Source organism: Petromyzon marinus, chromosome 38, assembly GCF_048934315.1.
Source record: "Petromyzon marinus isolate PM22_M1 ecotype Great Lakes invasive population chromosome 38, UKy_Petmar_22M1.pri1.0, whole genome shotgun sequence".
Classification (NCBI taxonomy): Eukaryota; Metazoa; Chordata; class Hyperoartia; order Petromyzontiformes; family Petromyzontidae; genus Petromyzon; species Petromyzon marinus.
The window spans coordinates 10,625,968-10,642,491 of record NC_133704.1 but is presented as its reverse complement, the minus strand read 5'-3'; the positions used below and the strand labels follow the sequence as shown (position 1 = coordinate 10,642,491).

General features: G+C 55.4%; 1 protein-coding gene across 1 annotated transcript in view; it reads right to left on the bottom strand.

The window, feature by feature from the left end:
- NLK (nemo like kinase) overlaps window positions 1–16,524 on the bottom strand; it is a 174,622-nt gene that overhangs the window by 13,498 nt on the left and 144,600 nt on the right. The window contains exons 4-7 of the mRNA XM_032967631.2: window positions 12,075–12,181; window positions 10,604–10,689; window positions 7,300–7,509; window positions 4,470–4,571 (exon numbers count right to left, since the gene is read on the bottom strand). Coding sequence (XP_032823522.2) covers window positions 4,470–4,571; window positions 7,300–7,509; window positions 10,604–10,689; window positions 12,075–12,181 — 505 coding nt within the window. The remainder of the gene's footprint in view (window positions 1–4,469; window positions 4,572–7,299; window positions 7,510–10,603; window positions 10,690–12,074; window positions 12,182–16,524) is intronic.

Genomic DNA, 16,524 nt, shown 5'->3' with positions numbered 1-16,524 from the left:
TGTAAGAAAACTTTCCGCGCCGGGATATCGAAAAACGGCGACCACTGATCGCATCGCCTTGCCCAGTGTGCAATCCCCAATACACCGTGGCAGCTTTCACTGAGCGTTGAATAGACCAGCGGGGAGCACGGCTCACTCGTGCCAAGCTCTATATTTACGATGTTTAAGTGATTTTTCTAGAGTAGGAATAATAATTTAACAAATGAGCTTTGACGTTTTTTTCACGTTAGGTTTGCCAAAATGACAAGGCAAGATGATATTTCATACACGCACAAGAGATCAGTTGCTATTAACTAGTAACTATTTTTTATTTTACCAAGTGAGGCTCACCGAGCCTCTACAGCTCTTTTTCAGAAGCGACCTGGCCACAAATGACAAGCTGAACGAAGTGGCTTATCACGTGGGAATGCATCGCAGCCAAATACTCTAAACGCACGTTTCTAAACATGGAGGGAAAAACCGGAGGACCCGGAGAAAAATCCACGCGACCACGGGCAGAGCATGCAAACTCCAAATATATAAACGTGAGGGTCGGGATTGAACCCACGACCCCCCCTGTACACCAGGCGAGGTAGTCAACATTTCATAGGCACCGTGGCGCTCACTTGCGCTATGCGTGACGATGAACTCAATGTTATTCTGAATGCAGTGGATGATTGTTATTTTTACATTTATTCCCGCGCCACCTCTGTCCGTCCGGCAGTGTAACGGGTTGGCACCGGTTAGTCAAACAGCAGGTTTTGCGTGCGATGGGGTAAAGTGTGGGGGTACCCTCCAGGGGCGCAATGACCTTTTTAAATGGGGGGCTATGCAAGATACGACTGTGGGCTCCACCCCCCCCCCACCCCCCTCCCACATCACCTCCCTCCTTTCTCCCGACTCGCTTTTACTGAAATAGCTAGGGATATTTTTAACCCCGTATATACTATAATATGTAGGCTATAACTATATATTATTTGAGTTGAACGGGTGTATTGGGTTTAGATGAAGACAGTCCCACAGTGACAGCATTAATAAAAACTAATATTTAAAAGGTACAATACTCACAGTTAAGTTATTGTGTGTCGTGCTTTCATGCTGGGCCACTATCACTCTAGGATTTCCTCAAAGGGGGGGGGGGGGTGGATCGCGCAACCAGATGCTGCTCTATTGATACGATCGCCAGACGCGTTAATCACCGGGCTTGGTGCATCATAGACGGCGGGTAATTATTTTACAAATACATTACAAACAAATCTATACATTTGTTTACTTCTTTATCTGTTGATTGGGGGCCCCACCCCTTGTGGCCGACTTGGGCCCTATGCGTCACATAACACTGCCACATAACCATTTACCACCCCCCCCCCCCTCCATAGTTGCGCCCTCCCGGGTACCAAGCTGTCTGGCCAGTGTGGGAGGAGCAGGCCAAATATGCTGGAGGAGGGAGGCGCTCACGAGAGATTCCTCAAGCAGTGGCGCGAGCAAGCTGGTTGCCGTGGTCGCGCTAACACCGTTACCGATCCTTGAAATCCGCACACGAGGAACGAGCGAGAAAGTTAAAGCGACGTCTTCAATTATGAAGTTTACCGATCCTTGAAATCCACACACGAGGAACGAGCGAGAAAGTTAAAGCGACGTCTTCAAGTATGAGATAACAAACATTGCAGATTAGCTTCACATTCCACCGCCTGTCAGATTAACATTTTACCGTCGTGTTTCTGTATTTAACTGGTTAAGTTCTCATTGAGATAAACAGCATCTCCTTTGAAAGAGATTTGGGTTGCCGTGTTTACTCGGCAAGTTACTCATTCGTTTCACAATCGAGTCATATTACTAGCACGCTTGTCTTCGCCTGCCAGCGATATCAGATTTCTAACACTCACTTTTACAGGATGGTCCGTGGATTGGTAGTTCCCTGTGGCTCATTGAAATAATCACTATCATCATCGTCGTCGTCGTCATCTGCCATGATTACTGCATTGCTGGATTAAGGCCTCCACAATCTTTTGCCATCTCTCATAAGTCTTGCGATGCCAGCGGTCCATCCAGCACCCGCACACGTGAGCTGGATGACTGCGGTCACCCACTGTATACCATGTCAACTTCTGTCGCGCCGTACGTAGCCAGCTTGCACGAATTGGAGGTGCGCACACTGGAATGTCAGCTTGGCGAAAAACCGGCTAAAGTTGTGCAAGGAGATGATCATCCACAGGGACATATTTATGGACTCGCTGCACCCGTAACCTCAGAGCCATTTCCCGAAAACGTTCGTTAGCCGCCGTTTTCACGAGACCCACAAAACGACGAAGAGCGCCGCACATTTAAAAATAGCCCCGATGTTTCTTCGGACTAAACTGACAGGCTCTTTAAAATTAATCTTCAGCTCTCAGTGCTTAAAAGCAGCCGGGACAGACAGACAGACAGAAGTGCAGCCTGTGGCCTGCTTTCGGTCTCTAAGCAGGTAAAAAAAAGAGGAGGAGGACATGCGGAGGGGTGGTGGGGGGGGTGTGGAAGGAGGAGCAGGGCAGCGAGGGCGGCAGGATTCAAGGACAGGGGATTGATGCCTCAAGGGCGCGTGGGGGCGCGGAGGAACGGCGGAGAGAGAGGGGAGAGCGGTACCCCGAGCGCGAGCTCTTAATCCCGGCACGCCGCTTCTCCACCAGCTTAGCCGCCGCGTTCGTGCCCAGGGGTTTTTTTTTTCTCCCCACGATAATGGAAAAACACCACGTGGAGAATACGGGTGGGGGGGGGGGGGAGGGAAATGATGAAATAACGTCAGATCTGTTGTCGATTCAGTTACCAGAGTCGCTCCCGTTAAGTTTATTTTGTTTGCCATGCCCTCCCGGATTAAATCGCATAACCTCCCTGCACGTGGGCCCACACTCTTTGGAGCAAGAGCACCATTTTGAAAAAGAGATATACACACGAAGAAGAGTTGCAAACTAAACCTAAGCCGTTGAACAGCCTTTATATTTTACGATAATCACCCCGAGCCGGACTGCTAAACCCGCCTTAAGCAAAGCCGCGTTCCAACCGCACGGCGTCCAACAACATCACTGACGCACAACCGTTCGCGGATCCTTCTTCAAACCCATCACCATCACCCGTCATCGCCGCCATCACCGTCTTCCACTGCATCAGGGAACGTAGGCCACCGGAGGGCCACAACACACCTCGCTGCAAATCAACTGCAACACCAGACCTTATTTCCGTGGCTTTTCCTTGAAGGTTACCGACAATAACCCCCCCCACCCCCCCCGCCGCTCCCTCCTCACAAATCCGCCTTAACGAGATTTGCTCCAGCTGCTCAGTGGCTAACCCAGTCTCCGTGCTTTGGCCGTCAGGGCACCCCTTTCCTTACCCGGTCTGTTTTTCGGTACAGATCTTGAGAGAGAGAAAAACAACAACAACAACAACAACAACCCCCCACGGACCCACTGGCCTTCACCAAACTCGCAGCGGCACAGGGGCCCAAGCGACCCCGCCGGTTGTCCTGCGGGGCAGAGTCGGCGGCGGCTCGCTGGCGGACGGTCAAGGCGTGCGCGGCGGACGTGCGAGAGTGCTTGGGCTCGCGCCACCGCTGGCGGAAGGCCTCCCACGAGAGGGAGCTGGGGAGGGGGGGTGCTCCCTCAAAAGGGCATTCTGGCCTACGCTTCCGCACTGGGTCAGACGCCTTGGAGCACCCCCAGACTTTGCCTCGCCACCACGCAACCTGCCGATCGACTAAACTGCAGTGTATACTGCTGGGTGGACAGACGGGGGGGGGGGGGGGGGAGGGGGTGCATGATTCTAATCGACTCAATCCCCAGTCAGTGGTCGAGTCGGCCATTCATCCCCGAGGCGGTTGATAGAATGCGGCCCACCTTTTGGGTAGTCGAGTCGTGGGTTGTGCGAAGGAGCGACCGGCAACTGACGAAGGAAGGCGACTGGGCACGGGGTGCAGTGGTTATCGTGATGGCCTAGAACCCCCAACGAGCGGGGAGTGGGGAGCCATTCCTGGCTACACACAACCGTTTGGCTACGTTCGATTACGAAAGAAGTTCAACAAACACACATACGTAAGTGGCAAGCGGGATCTCAGCGTGTCCTGCGTCTCTGCAAGGCCGACTCGCCTTAAAGGAACACGGCATTCCCTTGTTAATCGCGAACTTGCGATCCGCAATTTGGAACTCCATACGACAGAGAAAGTGACGAGATAAAGTGATGAGGTAAAGTAACTTTAAAAAGATTGTTTTTTCGTCGGCCAATATCATTATCCGCGAAAAGTGTGCTATTCACGAGCATCCCCGGAACAAATCCCTCACGGATGACGAGGGAAACGCTGTACCTGGTGCGGTGGTGTGAACAACAGCAACCAAGAGGGCAAAAAATTCCGCGGGCCTGGTGCTGGCCACTACCACCACCCCCTTGCGCTCCGTGCTGGCCCTCTTTAGCAGGCGCTTTTTGAGCAGAGTTCTCATCCCACTCACACCGACAGTCCGTCTCACCTGCTTGTGAGGGCCTCTGAGAACGTGAGCGCGAGCTCCCTCGCACGCCGTCCTAATCGCCTCCATGGAGGGAGTGCCGAGCAGGTCCGTGATGAGGTCCAGCTGGGGGCGACAAGACATCGACGCGGAATCACCACCGCCATCGTCGTTGTCAGCGTCGTTGTCAGCGTCGCGATCGCCGAGGCCACGACAATGTCACCATCGCCATCGTCATCATCAACACCCCTTGCAACGCCGTTTCCCGACTCCAATCTTCGTGACCCTGCCAGGACTTTTCTGGGGTTGCCAGGATTGGAAATCCTGAGAGTTCGGAAATCGCGATAATTCATTATGTTGCCGGGGCCGGCAGGCGAAGTGATTACAGCCCTATAATCGCCCTCACGTGACAGCCAGAAAATACATCGGGGACCATTGGCATTTGTCGCGGCTAACCGCCACAGACCCGTAAGCCCGTTTTCGTCTGCGTAGCTGTCAGGGGCAGTGCCGCATCCTTGTCACCCAAGCTATGATGACGACGATCCCCCAAGCGGCACCACATTTACCCGGACCAGAAGCAGCCAGGCCAGAGCAGTTCTAGGCCAGACGCTTAATTGGCCATCGTGATTGCATTACCTGCAAATAGTGTTTGGACGATGGATGCTACCGCTGAATACGACAACGCCGTCGATTATTCTGTTGACGCTGCCGATAACGACGCCAGTGAAGATGCTGTTACTGCTGCTCCACAGACAATGCCGCAGGCGCTACTTCTGCCGCTGCCGATGCTAACAACGGTGGAGACATTGCCGCCGCTGCCGCCTTAGCAAAGTGCAGGGGGCGGCCAGTTTCTTTCACTCCCAATGTCAACGGTCCCAATGTCCGTCCCGTTTCAAACGTCTCTGAACAATGAGCGGGCCCCACGACACAATGGCGCGTGTCCCCCTGCCGCGCCGCTGACTAATGTCGCCTTTGGGATGTGGCATTCTGTACACACGGCCAAGTGACCAGCGCTAAGTGGGTGTCTGCTGTGACCTGTTACAGGGCGCCGATTTATTTTTTTATTTTTTATTCACCGTCTCGCCATTTCACTTTCAATAATGCCACCACAACGCGACCTTTCGCAAACGTCCGTGCAAGTTGAACGCTCCCCCCCTCGTCGTGAACCGGGCCCGTGACGTTTGTTCCACATCGCGGGCTGATGCCGCTGCTGCGACGGCTCGGACAAAAAAAACGACAAGAGGCTGCTGCCCAGGAGTGCAGCTGCGCCAACTCGCACGGCTCCCTTTCCATCCATCCCGCGGGCCGCGAGGGACGTTTGACCGCACTTCACCGCACTGATCGGCATGGGCCGCCTACTGCACCTGTCGTTTGCTCACCAATGCCTCGGGACTATCGAGGCTGAAGCCTGGCTTTGTCTTCCAACAATCTGACGGGACCGGGCACATTCAACGACTTGTTGAAACTTAATTACTTTTGTCACGTGGTGGATGTAGCAGCCTCTAGCGACTGGAGGTGGCGTGAACTCGTTGTTTACGCCGCGGGCAATAAACACAAAAACACGATGATTCTTCCACGCGCGAGATTTGATGCCTATATATTTGCGCGAGCTAAAAAAAAAATCGATATTCATCTGCGAATGGACGCGTCGTTGTTTCACCACCGAGGCATCGGGTTGCTGTTTTCTGTGAACGAGCGTAAAGCGAACGAGACAGGACGCTTTCGTCATAAACACATTCGCTCTCGTAATTAATGACATGTTACTTTAACGTAATAACAGGGCTCTTTTACGATTACCGAGGGGAGAGAAGGAGTCGCATTTCAAAAGTTTGACCTTCCCCGGGATATATAGGGAGGGCTTGTAACAGGAATAACAGGATATTTCACTGTCAATTCAACCATGATCACAGCACTACATATCGCAGACAGAGGTCTCCCCGGACCAAACGTTGTCCTCTTACGAAATGTGCTGACCTGCATCGTGGGTCACTGGACGAAGAATCCATTTGGAATGCTCACAAGAGCTGGGAAAATCCCCGTGCGTTAAGATTATGGCCCGAGGAAAGGAGATTTCACAGGACTAGTTCCGAGATTCCCTCCAAGTGAGACTCTTTTCATTCGTCCGCAGACGAGGTGGCCGCGCTTTCCCCACTCGCCGAGCTCCCAGAGAAATCTTCGCCGCATCGCTGTCAACGTAATGTATTTCTCCAAGTCCTCCGGCTGGAGATTTGAGCAAATTTAATGCGCGAGAAAGAAAACATTGGAGCGTTGCACGTTTGGAATTACACAGAGTGACAGAAAGAGGCGCACACACACACACACACATAGGAAAACACGTGCGTGTTATTGGCAACGTAAAAACTGTCGGGATGAGTGGGCTTTGTGCAGGTCACATCACGAGAAGGGAATGACGGCCAATGGGTCAAGAATCTACTCTCGTCTAATTCTATATTCATAGAGCACCTTCACTCAAGGCGCTTGACGTAGTAAAAAAAAAACCGGTGACAGAATGGAATTATTTAGATGGCAGAGGGTCGTGCAAGGTTTGCAGAATGAGTGACCGCGACAGAGGGGATAACCTGGGGATCACCAAACGTTAGGGGAGGGACGGGAAGGAGTGGATGGGCGATTGGGGAGGAAAGAGGAAGAGAATGGGCGACAGAGAAGAGGCGAGCGTTGAGCAGGATCCCGCAGGGTTGCGTGGCCGTCTTGTCGAGAACGGCAGTCAGGTGGGCAGCCACGGAATGGAAGGCACCTTTCACCGGGCTCTCCTTGGCCACACGACACGGGGCCCCCTAAGGGGGGGGGGGGGTGATTTTCACCGGCGCGTTTACAACCGCGATCCCGACCGCACCTGCTGGATCGGGCTCTGCGCCTGGAAGAGGATGCGTCGTCCCAGCAGCTCGGCGAAGATGCAGCCCACGGACCAGATGTCGATGGCGTTGGAGTAGTGGCGGCTGCCCATGAGGATCTCGGGGGCGCGGTAGTACTGCGTCACCACCTCCTGCGTCATGTGCCGCGCCTCGTCCGGCTCCTCCAGCCGCGCCAGCCCAAAGTCGCAAATCTGCGTGCGGGGGGGGGGGGGGGCGAACACGCGAAGGGGGGGGGGGGGCGAACACGCTCGCTGAGGAGGGGCCTGGCACGGGGGGCTCCGACGAGAGGCCTCTCGTGCGAGGCGACGATGCAGGGAACCGCACGCCAAACCGCATCGCGTGGGGCCACCGTGCCAACACCTGGCCCGGGGCTGCGCACGAGGGGACTCGGGAACGCTGCACCCGAGATCAGCCCCCAGCAATGGCGCCCAAACGTAAACATTTCACACTTCCCACACAGGTTTACTATACCCGATGCACTCCATTTGATTTACTATACCTTGACTCAGAGGGCTCAATTCAATAGCCTTTGCGCCACCCCTCCCCTCCCCTTCCCCTAAGCTTTGCAAATAATAATTCGCGTGGGTATCTGCAGAAAGGTGTCCGGAATGTTTACAGGACCATCCCCCAACTCCTTTCCCCTGTGATGGGTTTCTGTGCCTACTTAAGCCCACCTAAAGCCTGTCGCAATGGCGGGGCGGAGGGAAATTTCACCGACGATGAACCGACCGCAATCTCCCCGCTGTAATCAACATGCTCCTACACGCGGAAAGAAAACTCCGCTTGCACCCCCCTCCCTAACCCTTCTACGTTGACAGCGTAGCACAGCGAAGCCCCGGCGGCGCAGGCCAGCCCCACGTGCTCGCAGCGCACGCCTGGAGAAACGCTCCCTGTCATTGAACGTACGCACACAGTACGCTTGGACTCCTTTCGCGCCGTGCATAGCCGAGCGTGCTCGTTGGAGGTGCGGGGGGGGGGGGGAAGGACGACAAACTAAACAAAGAGAGCAATTCTAAAGAAATTAATTTTCAATCTGGGTTTGAAAGTACATCGCTCGAGTGGCTTCCTAATATCGAAAGGAAGAGGCGTTCCAGACGGCCGCGAAAGCACATCTGAAAGCGCACGATGCGGTGACCGTGTTTGTTCGATGGCTAGCCCAAAGGCGCTGCTGCAAGGCTGACCAGAGTTCCAGTGATGGTTTATGCTCCTCGACGAGAACAGCAAGGTGTTGCGGTTCTCATACGGACGACCAAATGGCAGAGTGGCGTGGGGTGCTCATCACTTGGGCGGTTTGCAGGCGGTCAATTCCCCAGAGACTTCAACAGCAGGGCCAGAGTGGCTAATGGATGCTGTCCAAAGTGGATATTAATGGACCCTGTTATCTCATTTGCAGCTCTAAGTCATAATATGTCAACTGGCTGCAAGGTGTCATTCACAACACCTGCATTTTCTTTGTACCGGGGCGTATATCAGAGCTGCCGACTAAAGCGAGAACCGCCACACCCGTAGGAATGTGGAATTTCCACCGCTGGCTCAGGGCCGCCGAACAAGGATGAGCGCCACCGTGGCACGCTCGCTGGGCATGGGGAGAAGAAGCGCTGACCTGGCTATTGCAGACGGCGCACGCGGGACGGTTGTCTAAGTCCGGGGCTGCTGCTCGTAACGGTTTTGGCGACCCGAGAGATTTCACAATCGTCGCGCGGACGGGGACGGCGGCCGGAGGGCCCGGGGGGCTTGACGTTTCAAAACCGCCGTGGCTGCCGGCTTCTCGTGGGCCACGCGCAACCCCGAGCCACAAAGTCGGCCCACGGTCCAAACCCTTAAGCGACCCCGCGCCGGGCCACCTAATCCGGCTGTCAATACGGCATCAGGCTGGAGCCCGGCACGCACACACGGCTTGCGTTCCGACCTCTCGTCTCAGATCAAATCGTCGGTCTCACGGCCGAGCGTCCGTCCCGCACCCCCATCGTCCATGGACGAGAAGGACTCTGGCTGTGCAGCCGAGGTACGGAGTGATATTTCAAAAGATCCACGACGAGCCCATCGGCGCGAGTCATGGTAACCGGCGCCGGTTAGAAACAGCATCAAGAGGCGAAGGAAGCTACACTTTCATAGATTGCTTTGTTTAAAAAAACCATGAATAATAAAAATAACGATTTCAGGCTCTGGAGTGCTCGGGCGAGAGAAAACTGCGTGGGTTTTTTTGACGCCCAGGTAACCACCCCCCCCCCCCTCCCCCACGCCCGAGCGTCTGCGCAATGCTCGTTTAACGTGCCGGTGCGTTTGCGCGCCTTGGTGAGCGGGGCGAGCGACGCTCACGGGGCGCAGCGGGCTCGCAACGCCGCGCTGGGCGCACTCACGCCCACGGCGACTCGCGGTATCGCTTCAACAGCCGCGGAAATCGGCGGCGGTGGCGAGCCGGATCGGAACCTGTCCGGCGGGGGGGGGGGGGGGGGGGCTTACTCATTTAAGATGCTTCCGGTGCGTCGTGTGAACATCAACGTTGGCCACGCCGCACTGGCCTTGGATCTGTGCTCGCGAACAGCGCTGGCTTAAGAGTCCGTGCGGCTGCAGCGGGATGTTGGGTTTTTGCCCCCCCCCCCCCCCCAAGTCAAAGAGAGTGTCCTCCCGCTGACAGCCCTGAACCACGGGTGGCACCGCCACAAACTCAAGGGCCAAATGGGGGGGGGGTCGTCGCTTTGGTTTATTTGCACGTTGGCCGGGGCATTCGTCTGCCGGTAGGGGGGCGATGAATGGTGTAAGTCCCCAATTGGGAGCGATTTTCAGGTAATTTTCACCCGATCGCAGTGTTTGTTTGCCCGAGCGAAAAGGCACGGGAATCGGCCGCTGCAAATGTGACGTTCAATCTGGAGAACGCCGAGGGCGTTGCGGACTTGGCAACCGCGGCCAAACGGGGTAAAACGTTAACTTTGAGCAGGGTAGGGGGAACATTGGCCACACGTCACCACACACCTCGCAGGCACCACCTCCTGCCTTCGCAGCAAGATACCGCCCCCCCCCCCCCCCCCCGTGCAGTGTCGAGCGTTGCCAGGTTGAATGCCGTTGCCCCCTAGTCCCGGGTCAGTGCTGCTGAGATGCGTGAATCTCGTTTCTGGGGGCCGTTTCAGAGCGGAAAGCCTCCGCGTAGGCAGGTGCCCGTATTTGGCCCGGCGGCCGTGGGTCTCCCACCCCCCTGACTGAACGGTGGGAGGGGGATAAAGAAGCAGGCCCCGGTGATGGGAGAGAGCTGTGTGGGCATGACTTGTGCCCTCAGTGGCCCCTCACCTTGAGAACGCAGTTGCTGTTCACCAGGAGGTTCCCCGGCTTGATGTCCCTGTGCAGGATGCCTGCCGAGTGCAGGTACTTCAGACCTGCAGTGCATTCCCAGGCATGTTGGTGCGGGGGGGGGGGGGGATGGGGGAAGAATAGCAGGGAGTAAGTGAGGGTGGCCGCGAGAGGTCAGAGAAGGAGGAGGCAACGGAGGGCGAGGGGTCAAATGGCAGGACGCTGCGGAAGAGACAAAAACCCCGCCTGAAGGAAGGGGAATCGCTGCCTTCGAAATTAAAGCATTGAGCAGAATTGTTAACGTCTCTAATATAAAGAGATGCAACGAAACGAGGGGAGTCCCAGAAAGAATAGACGCAGGCAGAGGATGAAGGCTACCCTCGTCAGCTCGGGTACGGGGGGGGGGGGGGGGGGGTGGCGGGTAAACAGAGCCGTATTCACGCCACGTGGAAAAGGATGGCAACGGGAGGGAACAGCGGGGAAGGGTGATGAGGGGAAAGCGAATGACCACGGTGTGACTGCACGTGACACATCACGCACGGGGTGGAAGCCGTCTCAGCTCGAGGGATTCAGCGAGAGACCAGTATAAAGATCACTGCATGGAGATATTGAAGGAAATGGTCTTGGCCCGATGGCCCAAAAGAAACCACATTGACTAAGAGGAACCAATGACAATGAACGCAAGCAAGGACTACCGCCGATGGCTCCGTTACACTTTGATATCAGAAGAAGGGGGGGTGGGGGGGGAATGACTGGGTCGCGGGGGAACTCCTCCCCGCCGGCTTGGTGTGAAACCGCTCGGCACAAAAGGGTCGGCACAAACCGGCTCGGCACAAATGGGTCGGCACAAACCGCCACGGTGATAACCGAGCTGGCCAGGGAAGCTGTGCGGCCAAACCCAGACGCATATCACAATCTCGTAGTGGCTACAAATTTCGTCGCGGTACATGTTAGTAAAAATTCACAGCCGAGGTGTGGAGGTGGGGGAGGAGGGGAGTGGAATGATAATAATTAAACTTGTTCCAAGCCTCATTTAAAAGTAAAAAGAAACGAACCAAGAGGCTTCTTGAATTAAGTTATTCCGTGCATTTAAAAAAAAAAGTTTAATTGAGACTATACGAATATCTTTGAGTTGATTCTGATAGAGGTCAGACGTTTTGCCCTCCCGCCACGCTGCGTGAACACCTCCCACGCAGAGCGCCTGGCATACGGCGCTTTGAAAAGCGAATAACAGAAGCGCAAAAATAAAAGCTGGCTTCAACGGCCATTTCCAAGCCTTTGCAGATGATTTATTATTATACTCCACTTAATCCTGACTCACGCAGGGCAGGTTAAAATGGTGTACGGTCGGGAGATCATCTGCCGCAGCGAGGCCACGCCGATGATCGGCATCGGCCTTGGGGGCTCTGTTGGCTGCAGGGCGGTGGGGCGCGTGGGGGGAGGGGCGTGTGTGGGGGGGGGGAGGCCTTACCGCGCAGGATCTGGTAGAGGAAGACCTTGACGTGGTCCGAGCTGAGCGGCTGTGGGGAGACGATGATCTTGTGGAGGTCGCTCTGCATCAGCTCCGTCACCACGTAACTGAGCCAGCGCAGCCCGGGGTCAAGGGCACCAACCGAGGTCTCCAGCGCGTGAGGCCGTGTCACTCGAATCGTCCCGCATCTCGTCGGTCACGCTATTTATACTTTTTGCTGCGCCGCACACATATTGAGACGCACTTCAGCTACCTAGACAGCTACCCCCCCACCCCCCCAACCCCCACCAGCCGCTGCCTCTGTGCGACGCACGGTGAACACAGCACCGCCCTGCAAGCGGGCCGAGTCTGCCACCCGCAGCGAGAAATGTTGCCGTGTGGCTTTTCCACCCCACCCCCCCCCCCCCCCCCAAATTTGAAAATTTTGAGACGCGAGGCCGACAACGTATCGCCGAATACTTTTTACGAAGAAGGTCGCGGAATCTTTTTTGTTTGTGTAACGGCACCCACCGTGCGGGCACGATTAATCGCGCAGGCCGAGCGCAGTATTAACCAGGGGGGGGTGGGGGGAGGGGGGGGGAGGAGCCGCCGGACTCGAAACCGCGAGAGAACCTCTGCGATGAGTGGCGGCCGCACCGCCGCTTCCGCCACCGCCGCCGCCGCCACCACTGCTGCAGCTCGCCCACGTTACCCTCCACCCCGTCCCCACCGCGGTGAGAAAAAAATCGAAAACCCGTGTCAACGCGGTTCGAGGTTACGACCACGCACAACACAGGACCGCACGACAACGTGGTTTTGCGATTCCGCGGCTCGCTCCCTTTGCTCGTGTTTGGAGCATGTTTGTATATTTGTTGAGAAAGGGGGGGGGGGAACCGGCCGCTGCGCAGACACGGCCGGCCCCGTGTGCAGCGCCAGCAGCAGCAGCAGCAGCATCCCCACTAATTTATATTCAGTACTGAAAGAAAGCCTCCTCAGAGCGATGTCAATGAGGTCTATTATGCATGCACAACCCCTGTGCATGCAATACAATGCACACAGCTTAAGAGTTTAAACACACACACACAACAGCATTAACACAGACACGTACGGCAAGGCGGGGGGGGGGGGCTGTTGGCATCACGAAATATAAATGTACGGTACACGCGCGCGCTCCAATAGCTTGACCCTCTGCGTGCATGCAGTAACACGCGTGCCAACAGACGCGTCGACAAATACAACGGTCGGCGTTTTTAAGCCTCGACCGACCATTTGGGCGAGCGCCCAAGACGGAAAAACGTGGCCAATCGTGGGGCAATTATCAAACCCAGCCACCGTGCGTCTCCCTTCTACACATATGCTGACACGCACTCCCACCACCTGCTCATTTTAGGCTCAGCTGACCTAGGGGAGAACCATGCCAGATTTAGATTCTGAACCTCCACCGATTGGCGCATGGTCAAGAATCAGAGAGGGTGCAGCCGGGACCATATAGCATCGTTAACGGAAAAACGGAATGAACGCTGCGCGTATACTTTACCTGCCCTATAAACCCCCTCGGGGGCCAGCGTGGTGAGCGAGCAAATCGTAAAATCTTAACGGGTGGCATGGGACTAGGGGATGTGCAGGGGGGCGCTCTGGCCAGCACCACCCCAGCGGCGAGTTTCCGCACCACCGCAGGTACTCGACTCCGTTTAAGGCCGAGTCGACCCAGGGGAGGGCTCTGCCGGAATTTAGAAGTCGGATAGCTTGGAGGTGTAACGCAGCGCGCGGGACACTGTGCTATCGTTGGACGCGCGAGCCCAATGCCACCTCGCGCAATTTTTTTGAACGCGCTATTATACAGGGTGTCCCATAAGTCTGGAATCGTAGGAAAAACATAGCTCTGTGTTATTGGCTCGCCGTCTGGATGCAGATCGTTAAATTCAACAGCGACCTCCCTCTGACTCCGATTTCCTACGAGTAGCATTATCTCGGACTCATTCTTCCTTACCAAGAGATATCTTGGGCCTGGAGAAACAAACAAAAATACGAATTAGTTATTTTTCCCGACGATTGCAAACTTATGGGCCACCCTGCAGTCTTACTTTTGCTTTGCATCTACGGTTTGTTGTAACAAACCGCAAGGGGCGCTGTGTCCACCACATGGTGCGAGCTTCACGATTCATTAACTTCAACGCATGCCCTGCACTGCCTACAGAAATGGTCCTCAGACAGGCGCCAGAGTAAAAGAGCCGAGTGCATGATGCCACAACGCTTGTTGATTTCCCAAAGACTGCACTGCACAGCTTCGTTATCGACCAAGTGTTCGCGGCGAAGGGCAGCAAGATGCCAGCAGATGGCAGAACAGTGATGCATGCAGTCCACACGATAGATTTGGTCCATTCAATGAATTGAGTCTGTGGACTGACTATCTGCGTGGGGGCTCTGAGCATTAGTATTTCACGAGAGCGTGGCTTTTCCTCAGGGTGCCCAAACAATCATTATCCAAACCGGAGCCGCGAAATCCCAGTCCAGGTCCCTCCTGAAAGCCGTCTTGTGGATCAGCGAGGCGTTTCTGGTGAACCGGCACGATCGCTATGTCGCGAATACTACCAGTGAACGTATGCGGTCCGTTAAAAGTAACTGGTCCAGCTGAGGCAAGTGCTCCGCTCACACCACTGCTAATGCTCGAGTGAGCTCTAGGAGAGGCCCTCTATGAGAGGGTCACATCTGGCCTACTCTTCCGCACCGCTCGCACGTCTTGGAAGAGGCGGGATTACCTCCACCTGAACCCTGCCGCACACGACCGACCGATCGCCCAGCTGTGTCGCACCCACGGTCAGGCCACTCAACAGAGTGAATACACCGCTGAGCGGATAAGTGAGATGGGGGGCTGCCCGGTGCTTCAACTGCCGCGCCGGGAGAACAGGTCCAACTGGCCAACCTCGAGAATCCCAGATTTGTACACCCGGTGTGCCGTCCGCTTCGCCACGGCAACGCGCACCGCGCTGGAAGAGCGCGCTTTCAAGACGGCGAAATTTGCGCCGCGCAGCAAATTAAATACCGTGATACAAAACGGTGCAGAGAGCTGAACAAGCTCCACCTGGTGCCATCCGCCCCCTGAACTGAGCTCATGCTCTCTACTCATTGCCCTCCATCAAAGTTCACACCCGGTACAAGCCGAGCACAATTTGCACACTCGTGCACAGGTGCGTTGGGGATGCAGGACGAGGCCGTCAGTAGCACGTGGGGTGCCCGCAGTGAATTCGGCCCGGTCGGCTTCCCCTTCCACCGCGACAAAGTTTTTTAGAAGCCTCAAATTAAAAACACATGAATTTTTTATACTTACGCCAGCTTGTGTTAGCACAGAGTCGTGAGAAACGGAAGCGGCTTAGGCAGACCTTCAACTAGCAGTGGATTGACCATGGCTTGCGATGACGATCAGTTTGGTGTTTCCAGATCGGAGGTTTTTTTTTTCCACTTAAAATCTTGTTCACGTAAAAAAACGTTCGTACATCAATTCAAAACTGTTCAGTTATAAATGCTTTAAAGACGACCACAGAGCAAAGTGAAAATTCCAATCTCTCCTTTCCTACTCTCGCTCTCGCTCTGCACGTCGGCGCGACGTTCGACGTTTCGCCCCGCTAGCTCGAATGACGCGAAGAGGCTCCTAGGACGTGGACCGGAAGAAGGTGAGAAACATCGCGGCGAACAACACCACCCCCCCCGGAAAGTGCGCGCCGCAAACGGGAGGTGGGAAGAGGTGTGACGAGGTAATGACGGGAGGAGGGAAGCGATTGGATGGACAGAAACGGGAGAGAGAGAGAGGAAGCGCGGCAAGGAGGAGAGGGGAAGGCTCGGGGCGCTTTTGACGGTGGAAGGTGACGTGAACGCACGCTGCAGAAGACAATGAAATCTCCTCGCGCCTTTTCCTACAACCCACGTACGTGTTTCTGGGTTGTCCTCAGGAGACAATGACCCAAGCGTTGTCCCCGACACAACCTCGTCAACACGTGCGTGGCGCCGAGCGGTGCTGTGCATTCAGTGCGGTGTAAACATGAAAAAAAATTAATCGAGGCACTCGAACTGAAGCACGACCGACAGCCGAGGTCCTCTCCCCTTCCACTTTAGCCCGATAAATATTATAAACGTTACAGCGAGAACTTACCAGCTTTTCCTATAATATGGCATACGGTACGCGGAAACATCCAGCCTGCCACGGGGCAATAACTTGCATTATTAAATAAAGACTGGGCAAAGAACTAAGAGCAAAGACGGCGAGCGTGGCGCTTGCTGTTCGTGCGAGTCGATCAGGGACGCTTCGTGATGACGACGGCCTAGCATCGCATAGCATCCCCATCAACGTATCCATTCGTTCCAAGGCGACCCCCCTCCACTCCACCCCCCCATCACGCGGTGCGTTGTGAATCGGGCCGTGCGCGACACTGCATGCGCCGGGGACTGCGTCGCGATGTTACCGACAGCGGGGGCC